This window comes from Sinohyriopsis cumingii, chromosome 2, assembly GCF_028554795.1.
Source record: "Sinohyriopsis cumingii isolate HCF-2022 chromosome 2, ASM2855479v2, whole genome shotgun sequence".
NCBI classification, from domain to species: Eukaryota; Metazoa; Mollusca; class Bivalvia; order Unionida; family Unionidae; genus Sinohyriopsis; species Sinohyriopsis cumingii.
The window spans coordinates 170,548,179-170,567,606 of NC_142962.1; the positions used below are offsets into that span (position 1 = coordinate 170,548,179).

The following is a 19,428-nucleotide window of genomic DNA, read 5'->3' on the forward strand; positions in this document are numbered from 1 at the left end:
CCCTTGATTGTCTATTTCCCTTCTTTGAACAATTTCCAAGGATTGTTCATTTCAGCCAGATTTGATTGACTTTGAGTTCCAGCACTGAGTGATACCATTTGCAGGAGTTATGCTTTTAATTGCCTATCCTGCTGACTTTAGTTACCAAGGGTACCATTCAGATTACAGAGGTAGGCAGGATAATTCCAGATACATCCAGAATTCTGGAATCAGATGATCTGGTTTGTGCATGAAAGTAGAGAAGAAATTCTGTATAAGTTATTTCCCTTTTTAGTCTATTGATGTAATATAAAATGTACATGAAACAAGTACCCATGCGATGGTTCTGATACACAGAAGTGAAAATCAGAGGTAATTAAGAACACAGGATATGAAATTTTGGAAACAAATCTGGATTAAGGAACATTCTCATCCCTGTATATTGGAGCTTACATTGTTCAAACCTAAAATGGGTTTATTTCCAGTATTCAAGAGCATCATTTATAGGAGTTATTCTCTGAAATGCTGGTCCTTCTGTCCCTGGGTTTCCATAATAAGCTTGCTCGTTTTCAGTCAGATCTGGTACAGGCTTAGATTGTTGACACTGAATTAATTTATTTTCAAGCATCATTTACACGAGTCCTGTCCCTATATTGTCCAGCCTCCTGTCATTTGGTTTCTACGTTATTTCTTAATATATTCCACAGATTGTTGGATTTCCATAAAATTTGCCATGTACAATGATGAGATTTAGAATGAAATTAATTTCTGGCATTCCTCCTTACACTTGGAAGAGTTATGGTTCCTGATACCCTAACCTTCTTTGGTTTTGGCAACATAACTTTACCAAGAAATATTAGATCTTAATTTCTACACCTTTATATTGATGAGACCATGAAAGAGTTTGATTACCAGCATTTAATGCTATCATCTAGAGGAGTTATGTCCCCTGATAAACCGTTCTTCTAACTTTTATTTCCCTGCACAAGTTCCTCTCTTTAAGATCCAACCTATCAAATTATGATGAGCATGCACCTGTTGGTAATGGCTTTTAGTTATGCTGGTAATCAACTTAAAATACATTCTTTTAAAGGGATCTCTCTAGAAGAAAGCAGAAGACTTTGGCAAACTATTTTTCCTGTTGATCAGAAATATACATTACTGAAATGGAGACTGTGTTTTCTTCTATTACAGGTGACTGTCGCACTAAAGGTGGTGAATATTTGAAGAATGGAATATGTGTACCATGTCCCATTGGTCAGTACAGAGAACCAGACCCTACCTTTAAGATGCAAGATGGTTGTATTTTGTGTGGCTCTGGCACATCCACGACCCAAACAGGAAGCACTTCACAGACACATTGCTTAGCTGTTGACCCTAAAGATCGTAAGTTCAGTATATCAGTAATCTGATCGACATAATATGTCATAATGCTGGTGAATGGAGCATATAGCAGTAATCATCTAATTATGTGGTAGTGCCATAAATAGGCCATGGATGGGAGTATTTAAATAGGCAGGTCATTCTTGTCATCCTATAATTGAAATGGATGTATCTTTGGTTCTGATATATCTTTCATAAAATCATACACTATCTTTGAATTCCATAAAATAGTCTTTCGCAAGGTTTCAGTGATAACCATGCACTCTGTATTGATACTGAGCATATGTGTGATTCTACTGACAGTAGGACAAAATACCATTTCAAAGGCATTCTACCACACTGTTAATAGATCACCTTATTGCTGTGATTTGGAGACATTAAAGCCAACAGATTTATGAGATGTCATAGTTAATAAAGAGACACAATTTGGTCCATGATGGCTTTCTAGCCTTTGAAGAAAGATCAGCTGACCTTTGGCAGAAGTGAGATAAAAAGGTGAGACAACCAAAAAATCAGCAGGAACATTTTAGTTAGAATCTTGAGTGTTTGCATTGTTTAATTGTTATTGCATTGTTCAAGATATTTTTAGAAAAATGTTTAAGGCAACTCATATTCTTGTTCCATTCATGTCAAAATTTTTAAATATATGCATTTTCCCAATGCTAAAAACAAGCCAGCTAAGGAATATGAGTCTCAGGAATTTCATCAAGGTGAATTTAGCTTGGAGGGGAATTGGAAAGCAGGCAGTAGCATTAAAACCCAGTCACAGTAAAAACCCAGTCACAGTAAAAATGCTTCTTTCCAGGCTGAGCATGCCTGTCTTGTCATGCAGCAATTTCCAGTACTGATACAGAGAGTACATTCTCCATTCTTCACAAAATACAAGGTGATTAACTGGAAATCTGGATCAGAAAACTATTGAGTCCATTAAGTTTGAAGCCAAAAAATCACAGTAAATGTCATTAGTGATCAGCAGAACGTAATCGAGTGATGTAACTCAAGTTGCTTTTTGATATAACTTTCTTAAAGTCTTTGCAGTGAATCATGAGATATACTACTCTACCATTTTCATTTGACTGATGATACACTGGCTGGTATTCACTCATTATTATTGCAATATTAGAACCTAATTCATGTTCAAAGTTGCAGATTTATTATAGAATAAAGAGAATACATCTTATGTGGAAAAATTCACATTTTGTTCCCCTTAAAACAATGTATTGTTTATGTCCATAAAATATCTACTGGTTTAGAGGCCCGTCTTCTGATCAAAAGTTGTAAATCTATTGGTTTAATGTCCTGGTTCTTTCACATGTATGTCTGAGGTAGAACTGGTGCTAATAAATAAAGCAGGGACCACCCAGTTATTGGAGCTGTTGTCAGTTTTCATATGAACTGGATATTTTCATATAATAATACTAGTAATAACAACAGCAAAAATGACTTTATTTAGAGAAGGTAAATCAGTTACAGGAGGACTTCTGTTATGTACAATATATACAATATATGCAGCATAATGTGATAGATTTGGTTTGACAATAAATAAATGAGTTCTGAAAATCAATAAAGTTTCTAGCATGTAACATATGTACTAGATCAGGTAGCACATAACCATATATAAAATAAAGATGTATAATTAGAGAAAAGCAGGAAGTATTTATGTCCTTGGAACTATCAGAGTGTCTTAAAATTTTGTCCATGTAAGAATGATTATGAAAAGGAGAAAAGCTTGGAGCCTACCTTATGTTGCTGGGAAATATTGTTCTATTCCACTGGACCAGTATAATGAGTGCTATTTTTAAACAACTCCTTTTTTTGGTCTTCGTATAATGTAATTTTTATTCTAATTGACCTTAAATTTTATCAGCATATCTTTGGTGAAAGATACTGCATAGGTTGGCAGACATGGTTTTCTTTTGACACTTTATAAATAGATTGGCCTTTTTTTAAAAATATTCCTTTCATGTATTGATACAAGTTTTATATAATTCATTACATTCCGATGGCCTAAATGATTAGAGCATCCACCTCAGATGTGAGAGGTTGCAAGTTTGAACCCAGGCCAAATCATACCAAAGACTTATAAAAATGGTACTAACAGCTGCTTCGCTAAGCACTCTGCATTAAGAGATTAGTGTTAGGACTAGTGAGCCTGGTGTCATGATAATATGACTGGGTGGGACATGATGCATTATGTCTGCTAGATATCACTATAAACTGACACACTGCAGACCTCACAGCAATATGACTCATATTGTTAAAGATACATTAAAAATCTGAAAATACATATGTCTGTATAATTCATTGTGTCCCAAAAATTGTTTGTACACCAATCCCTCGATAACTCGCACCCTGATAACTCGCGAACCTGCTTATAGCGCGGTGTCAGGCATGGATCCAATTTTTTAACCCGAAAATACCCCAAACAATTATCATTATTTGTTGAACTTGAAGAAAATCGCAATCAAAATTGGTAATGGAAAATTTGATGTATCACTCGTTTTATCGTTGAAAATGTTTGATAGGACCTGGAAATTTTAATCAACACTATGAAATATCAAATTTAAAAATAGCTCATACAACTTTTTACATTTTCTTCCAAACGACATTCCTAGTACACCACAATTAACGATATGTAAGGAAATTTCGATCAATGAAAATATCACTTACGCCAAGTGGAGGCAGTACTTTAATAAAAAAATACAAATTAAATTTTTTATCAATTGAAATTTGTGTTCTAGTTCCATCTTTTAGTTCCTTTTAAGAGTAATCATCATAAATGCAATGTGTCCTCTTGTAATTAAACGTAAAATGCGTCAATCTACCATAACAGCTATGTCCGCAAGCGTTTCTCTGAGAACCTAATTAAGTGCCAACCGTGTTTTGATAACTGACTTGGCGGAAGTATTTGTTGCATTGTTGCACTGAATTAAAAGCTGGCCTCCTTTATATTATCATGTTAATTATGTCTTTTGAATTAAAAAAAGGAGGTGGAATAAAAGAAAAGTTAAAAGGCACAAAAATCGGATTAACTTAAAATCTAGCGGCCTCAGTCGTATTTTGGGTGAACTCACTTCATTTGATCAGTTGAACACTGTAATAAACGTTATTGTGTATGTAACAGAAACTACCTTAAATTAACCGACTCTTTCATAACTGTGATCAAAGACAACAAGGCAGTCAAGCGAAATGAATACTTCGTAAAATATAGAGCTTGATTTCACAGATACGGACCATTGTGGGCAAATGAGTTTCAGAGAATTCTTGAACTGGTATTTAGAGATATCCTCAGGGATGATAAGAAATTTTATTATTACTTCCAGTGAAATCACGACATTAACATCCTACTAATTGAACAATAAAACATTGAGTTTCGACGTAGACATGTCACGAAATAAATGTCGCGTGTTTTTAAAAAAGAAGGAATCTTGTTTGGTGGTGTATCAACAGTTAGTCTAGTTCCCAAATTATGGACTACCGATTTGGCAACATACTATTAAATACCACTACGGGAACCAGGCTCATCAAGAAAACAATAGCAGTGACATAATACACAGATTTTTTGCGTACACGTGATGGTTGTTCAAACCAGTTGGAACGATCTTTCATATGTTGGATATTTTGAGAAAAAAAATGTTATTTAAACAGAATAACAAACAACTTCATTAGAAAAACTGCATTATTAAAAGTTATTTTAGACGTTGTAAAATGAGGAATCAGTCATTAAACAGCCCAGTACCCTAACACCGCCCCCACCCCCCATGGTTTCTCGATGTCAAATCGATTTTTTTTCTCAATTTTTGGAGGTCCCTTGGTAACTCGCGCCTTGCTTATAGTGCGGTCTATGTTTGTGGACCCCGTTGTGCATGAGTTATCGAGGGAGAGGTGTACATTGATCTAGAATTAAATGACATACCCTCACCTGGTGTCTTTGAACATTTCCTTGAACTAGAATTACTTCTCCAAATTGCATTAGAATAGTCCAAATATGGCTGAATCTTAACTTTTGTGGAAGCTAACCCTATACTGCAATGGAATGAATGTTCTATTTTTCCTAAGTAGCCAAAGACATCTGAATCACTTCCAGTTTTATCTTGAAAGCAAAGCATACCTTAAAGATCATCTTGAGGTGAAATCATTTCTTTATTAACCTAAATATCCCATTATTGTCATCACTATGTTCATTTATTTTCCATCATTCTGTTCGACTATTTTTATTTCTGGAAATCCCAGAAGAACTGATTTCAAATTAATTTATTTAACTAATGCTACTGAAATGACTAATTCACACGAGTCAGATAGAATGTATAGATTTTGACAGTTCTATACAGGTATTGCAGTTTTAAGTAAAAACAGGTATTTTGGGTACATTACAACTAACCAAAATAAAATGTATGATCTACATGATCATAGTGGGCATGGCAGCTCTGTATCTCAACAGAAAGTTTTGCAAGATTCCCTGTCTTAAGTTGTCAACTTGCATCATTCTTGCAACAAAAAAATTCCTATTGAATGTTAAAACATTATGGTGGACCTAAAAGTTGATTTTGTACTAAATTTATATTTGCTTCCCAAACAAATACTAAATATCTCCCTCCCCATGTTTACTTAATAATAGCCCTGAAGATTTCAATCTTTTTTAATAGGTTATGCAGTGTTGTACCTAGAATGCGTGGTTGTAGGTTTTCCAGGTTGTAGTCTCATCTTGACTTCTCTGTGTCCTCTAAGTGTTCATTTTCATCATCATCAATAAATGAAGATTCAAATAAGATCTGGACCTTGTTTCCATGGCCCAAAATAATCAATACATATTTACAAGTTTATAGTGATTACAAAGGCTGGTTTAATTCATCTCTTCATTTCTTAAGATCTTTAATATTCTATAACTAGCTATTATATACATGGTAAAATCTAGAACAAGTCATATGTTTGTTTCCCTTAAACTGTACACAAGAATGAGACTTTTTATATATTTCATTTCAGGAAAGGAACCTAATATAACGTCTGTATCATTTTCATTCACTATGACCTTCACTTCCAACACACAATGTTCTGAAAGCAACAAGGGTGTAATAAGGAACCAAATTGAGAGTGTCATCTATGCTCAGTTCAGAAAGAAAGGTCAAGGCTTGTGCAGGAACAATTGTATGAATATTCTTGTGTCCATCTCATCCTCATGTGGCAGCATTGGAAAACGCCAAGCCGATAATATTCTTACAGTTCCTGTTGAAGTCCAGAATGTTTCGTAAGCACCTATAGATCTTTCAAATACCTGTATATATTATAAGCTCAAATGTCTTTGTCCTTGAAGTACTTCCTCTTTATGACATTCTTAATTAGCTAACATAATTGTAGGGTTCATTTTCCAGCAACTTCTGTATGACTGTACAGTCAGAGACCTTGACATTTATTTGCATCTCAGTGAAAACATAGTGACAATACAGAAGTGTACATTTTATACAGAAGTGTACAGTTGGTATATGTTATTAGTATTTCAGAATTGAAATGGAACTTTTAGTTTTCTGAATTTAGAGTACTTCATTACAACATTTTCTGACTCTATGGGTTTTATTTTAATATATGATGGCAAACATGTTTCAGTTAGCAATATTTGAATCAGTCAGTTTTCGCAGCAGCAGAAACTGTGATGATTAAAGAAATAATGTTTTTGCATGCAGAAAAAAAAAGAGTTTGAATCGAGCACATTCTGGGGATTTTTTGTGTTCAAAATAGTACATTGCATCATTTCTTACAAAAATATGGAACACATGAACTTTTCATATTTCTTCATTTATTAAAAGGTACATAGTGTGAAAACCAGCAGAACATATTGTCAGTTCTTGGTTTCCATGTAAAATATATAAAAAGAATTTAATTTTCAGTTTCATTTTATAATTTTGCCACTAGGGTCTCATCATGATCTTTGAAGGTTTTTGATTCAGAAATTGATTTTTTAAAAGATTTGCAACACAATTTCATCACTAAGTGAGATCATATAAATGCCAAATACAAGTATGTTTTTGTGTGTCACAAATGTGTAGAAATTGATGCAGTTTTATTCCATTACTTGCTACTTCTCCAGTATTTTTCTTTACAAAATTTGTATGATAGTCAGCTATATAATAGAATGAGGAACATTGTCAGAAATGTCTGTGGCAAGTGAGATAGTGTGCTTAAACTTGATTTTCAGCCTCTATTTGTATTAAAACAATACAAGACAGTTCCCATTGGCAGAGTAACTTTCTTGAATTTCTTTGTTCCTTCTGACAAGGCAAGGATTTGGTTTCTATCATGAAAACTGTCTGAGAGTAGGACGTCATGATTCACACCTGTGTCCTGAGAATACCTTTTACAGAGGGAGGTACCCATCTTGACTTTAAAAAATTGGATAACCCAGACTTAATAGGGCAGTCATTATACTGTACTTCCATGTGGTGTCATGAGCTTTCTTCAAGTAAAATGATGTTTTCTATAGGAGCATTCATTTGGAAAGCTTCTATAATAAATGTGTCAGTGATCAGTTGTTCATCTGTGCTTCTCTGGAACCTGAATCCACATTGAAGACCTGATAAGATCAGCCTGTCTTATGCACCCTGTTTTTGACTTTGCACTTCAATGGCATCCATATTGGCAGGGACATTTTTGTACATTAATCAATAGATTTCTTCAAGGAACACCAGGTGCTGGAGCCAAGAATGACACCTATATATGCAGATGGTTGCCATGGGATCATGATAACTAGCTGTTTAGGAGGAGATATGGTAATTTACAGGCAGGTGAGCAGATGGAGAGTGTTACACACCCATGTGCTGTAAAATAAAAAAATGGGATTAAAATATATGTCAAGCGAGTGTAGACAGTTGTCTCATTGTGTGAAAACATAAAGAAAGCTGATTCACTCAGCTAGCCAAAGGGCCTGTGAGCTTACAGTATAGTCATTTGTCCATCATTCATTTTGTGTGTCATGCATCTTTGATTCAAAATTGTTATTTACATCTACTAAAATGCCATTAAACCACTTTGCACATTATTTTGCTGGAAGTATTCTGGCAGCTAGTCATTTTGGATTTGTTCAGTGTGAGCTCCCAGGTCCTTCATGGAAGGGGGACACCATTTGACAAAGTTTGCAGTATTTGTTTTATAGTGGGTGGAGCACTGAAGGTGATGCTCACTTATGCAAATTTGTGATGGTCCTGGGCATTGACATCCTTTACTTTGGCTACCATGATATAAAGCTGTAAGAAATTTCTCAAAAATTCCTCAAGAGAATTTGACCAAACTTTAAAGAAAGCATCTTGGCATAAAGGGGTTTCAAATTTATACAGAAGATATCGATATACCATCAGATATTGCCACCATTAATAAAATTGAAAACATTTAAATGCCTTCTCAAAACCAAAAATAGATAACAACAGAAGTTTACCAAATTCAACAGAAACTAACCTGGCATTGTTGTCAAATTCATACAAATATGCCAGTTTGTCATGAAATTTGGCGACTGTTACTAATAATAGAAAAAAATATTTCAATTATTTAAAAACTGCCCCAAAGAGCTTATCTAAATTTAACAATAAACGTCCTGGCATATGAATTTATATAAAAATGTGTATTTATAGCTGCTATTATGAAAAACAGAAAAAACAGAAAATCCTGTGACTTCTAAAATCTCGTTAAGCAGAATTTAACCAGATAGTATCCTGGCTTAAAGTGCATTTATGCATTAGTGCATTCAAGTTTGTACAAATGATGCCAATCTGCTATAAAATATGGCTGCTATCACTAAAAATAATAATACCAGCAATAATAATAATGACCTTATTTAAAGAGGGTAACACAATTAGCTAAGAACTAATCTACCTTGAGGCCCTCATACAAAGGAATTTATTTATTTAAGCTGCATCTCTGAAGCCACTGGATATATTGGGTTTGGAAGAAGGAAATAGAGTGGGCATTTCTCATCTCAGCTGGAATACTATTCCAGAGCAGAGTTCCAGAGTATTGGAAACTTTTTTTAAATAACTCCTTATTTGGTTTGGGAATTTTATACTGTTTAATCTGGTCTATTTTTCCTACTAAATTGATAATCCTTTAATTACTTCTAAAAGTCCTCATAACAGAATTTGACCAAATGACACAGAAAGGATCCTAACTTGAAGCCCTTTCATATTCATGCAATGATGCTAATCCACCTTAAGATATGGTCACCCTTACTAAGAATTTTATGTTTAAAGACATGCTTTTCAGAATTTCACCAACTTTGAACAGAAGGTGGTCTGGATCATAGTTCTGTCAATATTGGACAAATGATGATACTGTGCCATCAGGTATGGATTAAAATTTAAAAGCTTGAGGCTTGCAACAGTTGTTTTCATGACATATGCAATCACCCTCGTTGGAAAATTTCTTTAGAATGCATGCTACTGATTACGTTTCTGGCCAGTTGTTCCTGCAGTTGGCAAAGAGAAGGATGTGAGCGAGGTAGGTGATCTAGTGCCCACTTTGACCTCAGGATAACGAGGGAAAACCCCCAAATAAAACAATACCATTAGTATTATCAATAACAATACTTGTTTTTCTACTTCTAGAAAAATTAAAATGTGACTGACATTCTAAGAATTTTTTTTGAAAACGAACTTAGGAATTTATTTGAAAACATCCTTCTAATTTAGATTGTGAGTCTGACATCCTTAATTGCATTTCAGGGCAGTATTGAATGACACAAATGGAAACCAGAGGACAGCAGAGAGTGTTCTGTCTGAAACTTTACAAAATGCAGCATCATACACAGTTGAAAATGGGGTAATGTCATAGTCAGGTTTTCTTAATCTAGATTTAATGCTTTGATCAAAAATGGCTTTTCATCCCAGTTGGTGTGTTTAACCCTTTATATCATGTAAGCACCTTTGGACACCTCTACCCCATTCTAATGGAAGTGCCTTTGGATGCCTCTGCACAATTCACGTAGATGCACATTTGGATGCCCACTGTCATCATCAGCCATTTTAACTGGTTTTCATAGCACCACCTTCGGGGTGAACCCCATATAAGATAAAACATTGAGTTAAATGACCATTTCATAATGTGTGCCAAAAATGCAAAAAGGTTAAAACTGATGTTGAACATGACATATACTACAATGCTATAACAGTTAACAGACAGGCCTATGTGTATGGAGTCAAATAGGTAATAGTTGTTCTATTTATAGTGCACTGCACTGTGTGACTTTGGTACAAGTATATCAGCTGCTTACAGAGTCATACACTCTGTGAGGTAAAGGGTTAAAACACTTGTTTTCTGTTTGATTGACTCAATTTCCTGAAAGTTTCAGACCTCTATGTCCTTTAAGAATCTTGGTTTCATTGAATGGTTTGAAAATCAGCCGTAATGTTTGATGTCACTAGCAGATGACAAGCACTGAGGCAAATATCTGTTGCTCTGCAGCAGTCCATCTTTCAAAAGGCCATATCATTGAGTTCCCCAACTCTTCTCCCCATTTTATTCATATATATGAAACAGCAACAGTAGTGTCCATAAGAAGTCTTACATGTTGACTTTAAATTCCTGGGTTGATGCACTATAAATTGAAGAAACCTGCTTTCAGTTCAGTGAAAATTATTATACCATAGTCTTTCTTCTGGGGACCGAATCTCTGCTAAGAAACATGTGATGAGTACAGAGATGGTGTGAACAGCAAAATGCACATTTTGAATGCACAAATGAACAAGTTTGTGACATATGTCATCCAAACCAGGGGAGTGTCAAATTCACCCTGATTCAGTTTCAAATTGTATTCCTCTGTGTCAAGGGGACTCAATTATGGGGGGTTGTATGCACTTCCAAGTTCAATGGCAACCATTTTTCCAATCAACCTAGCAAAATGTAAAGTTACCTCAGTAACTGCTTGCAGTCAGATACTTAACTTATCAGCTTTTGTTGAGTAAGGCACTCATTGAGTAAGGTACACATTGAGTAAGGCACACATTCATGTGAATGGAATTAACAATGAAGCTCACAAACACTATAACTTGAATAATGAATCCCATGTTACCCATGAAATGCACTGTCTTGCATATTTTTTTTACACATTCAGTGAATGTGTCTGCCTGCAGTAGACTTGAAAATGTGCACTAAATTAAGATGACCCAGTTTGTGTAGGTATTCAAAACTAGGCTTTAATAACTTTGTGAATGCATGAAGTGCAGAGGACAACCAATTTGGAAGGTAAGTGAATTCATAAACTGTTATCCCAACAAAATCTTAAATAGGATTTGTGCAAAACATGAATGGGAATAGAATGGCATGCATCTTTTAAATCAAATGACCCAAACCAGCAGTCTTTTTCTTTCTTTTTTGTGTGATTAGATTGATGGTAGAATGTACAATCTCTATTTCACTCATTAGGAAATCTCTGGATGCCTGCTGCTCTTGTTATATGTGAGAAAGGGGCTACAGAAGGAAAATGATGGCATTGATCATATACCCTGAACTTCTTGCATTTGAGTGTCAGGAGACCTATTATGGTCTGAAAATTTGAACAAGTTTCCTGATTTACCAAAAGTAGCCAGTTTGTCAGAACTGCTGTCCCTGTATGATTCTGGATTTGATAGAACTAAGACAAGTCTTCCATAAATTCCACTGAAGAAGATTTGACATGTTTATTCTGCAAAAGAGGCCTTCTTAAACTTAGCCCCATGTGTTGCCCAAGTGAGCAATCATCATTGTTGGGGGGGGGGGGGGTCATCATTGCTATCATCAACTTAAGATGTTTGAAATGGCTGCTTGTGTATGTTCATTTTCAAGGTTATTACAGCCAACATTTGGCTTTAAAGTGATGCCACATTACAGTCAAACCTAGTTATCTCGATTACATCCAGAGTGTAGAAAAAATCATCAACATAACCGGGTCCTGAGTTATCAGGAATTTTTGTTCACAGATGTACTGCAGAACAATGCTTATGCAGCTGAAGCACCAAAAATTTAGGAGTTTTGTTTCTAAAAACAAATGGCATTTCTAATGCACAACAAAAATAATAATTCAGTCATACCAGGTTGCAGAAAAAAAAGATTTGAGGTCTTTTAAATGAGATTAAGTTACAAGTCACATTTTTACAACACTTAAGTTACTGTAAGAATGTCAGTGGTTTAAAGTTCTTTTTATTTCCCTTTGGTAGCCTCAGCAAGGAAATTGTATTCCCACGCTGACCAAAAGCTTGTTTGTTAATTTTTTTAAAGTATTTTCTTTTGTTAGTGTTGGTTTTAACTATTAGCAAAATGTAACTGACCAAAACTGTGCATGAAAATTGATCGCTTTGTTGATCATCAGAGGTTCTTTTACACTGGTATGCTGGTTTTTACCAATAAAATTTGCCTCTGTTTCAGAACAAAAGATGAGGCTGCCAGTATTCATTTACTGACAAGCTGTCAAATGTGTTTAAAGTCTTTAAAGTTAACCGTCTCAACATTAAATTCTGTAAGAAGCTGACTTTTTCTATTCATACAGTTGTAGTTCCATATCAGTCCCGACTTTGATCAGCAACCATTGGCAACAACATAATGCCAGAAGAGGTGTCAGTGTACCACTTCGATGGATTGCAAGGCTTTGATATTCGATTCAAGATAAAATAATACAAATGAAAGCAGTCCTCTTTCTGTTTCATAGACATTACTCTTACCAGTCACTTTCTGCTTCGTTCCGTTTGTGCTGAAGAATCTGTAATCATGGCATATTGATGGACAACTTTGTTTTTTTAAAAATACTGTGTGCTATGATTTTAAAAAACAAACCATTTGTGTTTTTATTTACTCTTACTCAAAACAAGCTAATAACCAAGTCTGGTGGGTACCAGCTGGGTTTGGAATTTTGCCAGTTTCTGTTTATAGATGATTCAGAGTCATGTGATCTAGTCATCCTGAATTTGAAACAGTTGAACTGTTTACTTTGAACTCTGAAAGAAAGTTGTTAAGTGTGTATGTATTAAGTTGGTTACTGACCATGACGAAAATGGAATGGGATTACACTCTAGTTTATTCCAAAAAGCATCATGAATTTTATCCTTACTGTAATTCTGTTAATTTTCAGGTTAACATCATTAAAAGGAGCTAAATTCATCATAAATAAAGTGTAAAATGAATTATGGAATTTTTAGCTACATCTAAAGATGCTGACCTGATAATTTACTGAGTTACAGATTGTACCACCTTTTACCATCCTTGCAGTATGAGGTACTGGTAGTAGCGGAAACACCAGATCAGTTGTTGTAAACTTTCTTCTAGATGGACATTAAAAGTTGTATTTCATTGAATTAGGCAGGTCCACATGTTGCTTCATACTGAAACTTATGCCCAAGAATATGGGGTTATCAACTTAACAGGGGTCGAGATAAGCTATGAAAAGTAGCATAACAAAGACCAAAACACTCTACACACACTTGTTCGCGAGATAACCGAGGACAAGATATGTGGGTTTGACTGTACTAGATTGTTTTTTGTTTTATAGGAGATGGCTTATTGCCATAACTGTTCATATTCAGCACACTGGTAATTGTTCTATCTGGTACAAAGCCATGTTTGTGACAAAACACCTTTTGTGACATCATTTGAAGCAAAGAGTGTGATACTTACCCTGATGGTAAGCCCCATGAACTCTAGCTACATACTCAAATTTGGCATCAGGTTATGAACCATATCTATACTAGATACAGTCATGGTAGCATTATGAACCATGTCCATACTAACTACAGTCATGGTAGCCTTATGAACCATGTCCATACTAAATACAGTCATGGTAGCCTTATGAACCATGTCCATACTAGATACAGTCATGGTAGCCTTATGAACTATGTCCATACTAGATACAGTCATGGTAGCCTTATGAACTATGTCCATACTAACTACAGTCATGGTAGCCTTATGAACCATGTCCATACTAGATACAGTCATGGTAGCCTTATGAACCATGTCCATACTAAATACAGTCATGGTAGCCTTATGAACTATGTCCATACTAACTACAGTCATGGTAGCCTTATGAACCATGTCCATACTAGATACAGTCATGGTAGCCTTATGAACTATGTCCATACTAACTACAGTCATGGTAGCCTTATGAACCATGTCCATACTAAATACAGTCATGGTAGCCTTATGAACTATGTCCATACTAACTACAGTCATGGTAGCCTTATGAACCATGTCCATACTAGATACAGTCATGGTAGCCTTATGAACCATGTCCATACTAAATACAGTCATGGTAGCCTTATGAACCATGTCCATACTAAATACAGTCATGGTAGCCTTATGAACTATGTCCATACTAAATACAGTCATGGTAGCCTTATGAACCATATCTATACTAGATACAGTCATGGTAGCCTTATGAACCATGTCTATACTAAATACAGTCATGGTAGCCTTATGAACCATGTCCATACTAAATACAGTCATGGTAGCCTTATGAACCATATCTATACTAGATACAGTCATGGTAGCCTTATGAACCATGTCTATACTAAATACAGTCATGGTAGCCTTATGAACCATGTCCATACTAAATACAGTCATGGTAGCCTTATGAACTATGTCCATACTAACTACAGTCATGGTAGCCTTATGAACCATGTCCATACTAGATACAGTCATGGTAGCCTTATGAACCATGTCCATACTAAATACAGTCATGGTAGCCATATGAACCATGTCCATACTAAATACAGTCATGGTAGCCTTATGAACCATGTCCATACTAGATACAGTCATGGTAGCCTTATGAACCATGTCCATACTAAATACAGTCATGGTAGCCATATGAACCATGTCCATACTAAATACAGTCATGGTAGCCTTATGAACCATGTCCATACTAAATACAGTCATGGTAGCCTTATGAACCATATCTATACTAGATACAGTCATGGTAGCCTTATGAACCATATCTATACTAGATACAGTCATGGTAGCCTTATGAACCATGTCCATACTAAATACAGTCATGGTAGCCTTATGAACTATGTCCATACTAACTACAGTCATGGTAGCCTTATGAACCATGTCCATACTAAATACAGTCATGGTAGCCTTATGAACCATGTCCATACTAAATACAGTCATGGTAGCCTTATGAACCATGTCCATACTAAATACAGTCATGGTAGCCTTATGAACTATGTCCATACTAACTACAGTCATGGTAGCCTTATGAACCATGTCCATACTAGATACAGTCATGGTAGCCTTATGAACCATATCCATACTAAATACAGTCATGGTAGCCTTATGAACCATGTCCATACTAAATACAGTCATGGTAGCCTTATGAACCATGTCTATACTAAATACAGTCATGGTAGCCTTATGAACCATATCCATACTAAATACAGTCATGGTAGCCTTATGAACCATGTCTATACTAAATACAGTCATGGTAGCCTTATGAACCATATCTATACTAAATACAGTCATGGTAGCCTTATGAACCATGTCCATACTAAATACAGTCATGGTAGCCTTATGAACCATATCTATACTAGATACAGTCATGGTAGTCTTATGAACCATATCCATACTAAATACAGTCATGGTAGCCATATGAACCATGTCCATACTAAATACAGTCATGGTAGCCTTATGAACTATGTCCATACTAAATACAGTCATGGTAGCCTTATGAACCATGTCCATACTAAATACAGTCATGGTAGCCTTATGAACCATATCCATACTAAATACAGTCATGGTAGCCTTATGAACCATATCTATACTAGATACAGTCATGGTAGTCTTATGAACCATATCCATACTAAATACAGTCATGGTAGCCATATGAACCATGTCCATACTAAATACAGTCATGGTAGCCTTATGAACCATATCCATACTAAATACAGTCATGGTAGCCTTATGAACCATGTCCATACTAAATACAGTCATGGTAGCCTTATGAACCATGTCCATACTAGATACAGTCATGGTAGCCTTATGAACCATATCCATACTAAATACAGTCATGGTAGCCTTATGAACCATGTCCATACTAGATACAGTCATGGTAGCCTTATGAACCATGTCCATACTAAATACAGTCATGGTAGCCTTATGAACTATGTCCATACTAGATACAGTCATGGTAGCCTTATGAACTATGTCCATACTAACTACAGTCATGGTAGCCTTATGAACCATGTCCATACTAGATACAGTCATGGTAGCCTTATGAACCATATCTATACTAGATACAGTCATGGTAGTCTTATGAACTATATCCACACTAGATACAGTCATGGTAGCCTTATGAACCATATCCATACTAGATACAGTCATGGTAGCCTTATGAACCATATCCATACTAGATACAGTCATGGTAGTCTTATGAACCATGTCCATACTAAATACAGTCATGGTAGCCTTATGAACCATGTCCATACTAACTACAGTCATGGTAGCCTTATGAACGATATCCATACTAAATACAGTCATGGTAGCCTTATGAACCATATCCATACTAGATACAGTCATGGTAGCCTTATGAACTATGTCCATACTAACTACAGTCATGGTAGCCTTATGAACCATGTCCATACTAGATACAGTCATGGTAGCCTTATGAACCATATCTATACTAGATACAGTCATGGTAGTCTTATGAACTATATCCACACTAGATACAGTCATGGTAGCCTTATGAACCATGTCCATACTAACTACAGTCATGGTAGCCTTATGAACCATGTCCATACTAAATACAGTCATGGTAGCCTTATGAACCATGTCCATACTAACTACAGTCATGGTAGCCTTATGAACCATGTCCATACTAGATACAGTCATGGTAGCCTTATGAACCATATCCATACTAAATACAGTCATGGTAGCCTTATGAACCATGTCCATACTAAATACAGTCATGGTAGTCTTATGAACCATATCCATACTAGATACAGTCATGGTAGCCTTATGAACCATATCCATACTAAATACAGTCATGGTAGTCTTATGAACCATATCCATACTAAATACAGTCATGGTAGCCTTATGAACCATATCTATACTAGATACAGTCATGGTAGCCTTATGAACCATGTCCATACTAAATACAGTCATGGTAGCCTTATGAACCATGTCCATGCTAAATACAGTCATGGTAGCCTTATGAACTGTAACCATCCTAAATACAGTCATGGTAGCCTTATGAATCATATCCATACCAAATACAGTCATGGTAGCCTTATGAATCATATCCATACTAAATACAGTCATGGTAGCCTTATGAATCATATCTATACTAGATACAGTCATGGTAGCCTTATGAACCATGTCCATACTAAATACAGTCGTGGTAGCCTTATGAACCATGTCCATGCTAAATACAGTCATGGTAGCCTTATGAACCATATCTATACTAGATACAGTCATGGTAGCCTTATGAACCATGTCCATACTAAATACAGTCATGGTAGCCTTATGAACCATGTCCATGCTAAATACAGTCATGGTAGCCTTATGAACTGTAACCATCCTAAATACAGTCATGGTAGCCTTATGAATCATATCCATACCAAATACAGTCATGGTAGCCTTATGAATCATATCCATACTAAATACAGTCATGGTAGCCTTATGAATCATATCCATACTAAATACAGTCATGGTAGCCTTATGAATCATATCCATACTAAATACAGTCATGGTAGCCTTATGAACCATGTCCATACTAAATACAGTCATGGTAGTCTTATGAACCATATCCATACTAGATACAGTCATGGTAGCCTTATGAACCATATCCATACTAAATACAGTCATGGTAGTCTTATGAACCATATCCATACTAAATACAGTCATGGTAGTCTTATGAACTATCTCCACACTAGATACAGTCATGGTAGCCTTATGAACCATGTCCATACTAGATACAGTCATGGTAGTCTTATGAACCATGTCCATACTAAATACTGTCATGGTAGCCTTATGAACCATGTCCATACTAGATACAGTCATGGTAGTCTTATGAACCATATCCATGCTAAATACAGCTATGGTAGCCTTATGAACCATGTCCATACTAGATACAGTCATGGTAGTCTTATGAACCATGTCCATACTAAATACTGTCATGGTAGCCTTATGAACCATGTCTATACTAGATACAGTCATGGTAGTCTTATGAACCATATCAATACTAGATAAAGTCATGGTAGCCTTATGAACCATGTCCATACTAGATACAGTCATGGTAGTCTTATGAACCATATCCATGCTAAATACAGTCATGGTAGCCATATGAACCATGTCCATACTAAATACAGTCATGGTAGTCTTATGAACCATATCTATACTAGATACAGTCATGGTAGCCTTATGAACCATGTCCATACTAGATACAGTCATGGTAGCCTTATGAACTATGTCCATACTAGATACAGTCATGGTAGCCTTATGAACCATGTCCATACTAGATACAGTCATGGTAGCCTTATGAACTATGTCCATACTAGATACAGTCATGGTAGCCTTATGAACCATGTCCATACTAAATACAGTCATGGTAGCCTTATGAACCATGTCCATACTAGATACAGTCATGGTAGCCTTATGAACTATGTCCATACTAAATACAGTCATGGTAGCCTTATGAACCATGTCCATACTAAATACAGTCATGGTAGCCTTATGAACTATATCCATACTAAATACAGTCATGGTAGCCTTATGAACCATGTCCATACTAAATACAGTCATGGTAGCCTTATGAACCATATCTATACTAGATACAGTCATGGTAGTCTTATGAACTATATCCACACTAGATACAGTCATGGTAGTCTTATGAACCATATCTATACTAGATACAGTCATGGTAGCCTTATGAACCATGTCCATACTAAATACAGTCATGGTAGCCTTATGAACCATGCCCATACTAAATACAGTCATGGTAGTCTTATGAACCATATCTATACTAGATACAGTCATGGTAGCCTTATGAACCATGTCCATACTAAATACAGTCATGGTAGCCTTATGAACCATGTCCATACTAAATACAGTCATGGTAGCCTTATGAACCAT

At 35.7% G+C, this 19,428-nt stretch overlaps 1 protein-coding gene across 1 annotated transcript in view; it reads left to right on the forward strand.

The window, feature by feature from the left end:
- The window catches only part of LOC149806285 (uncharacterized), a 478,750-nt gene that overhangs the window by 423,857 nt on the left and 35,465 nt on the right, over positions 1-19,428 (forward strand). Inside the window, exons 54-56 of the mRNA XM_089935589.1 lie at positions 1,174-1,365; positions 6,346-6,607; positions 10,065-10,161. Of these exons, the coding sequence (XP_089791715.1) occupies positions 1,174-1,365; positions 6,346-6,607; positions 10,065-10,161 (551 nt within the window). The remainder of the gene's footprint in view (positions 1-1,173; positions 1,366-6,345; positions 6,608-10,064; positions 10,162-19,428) is intronic.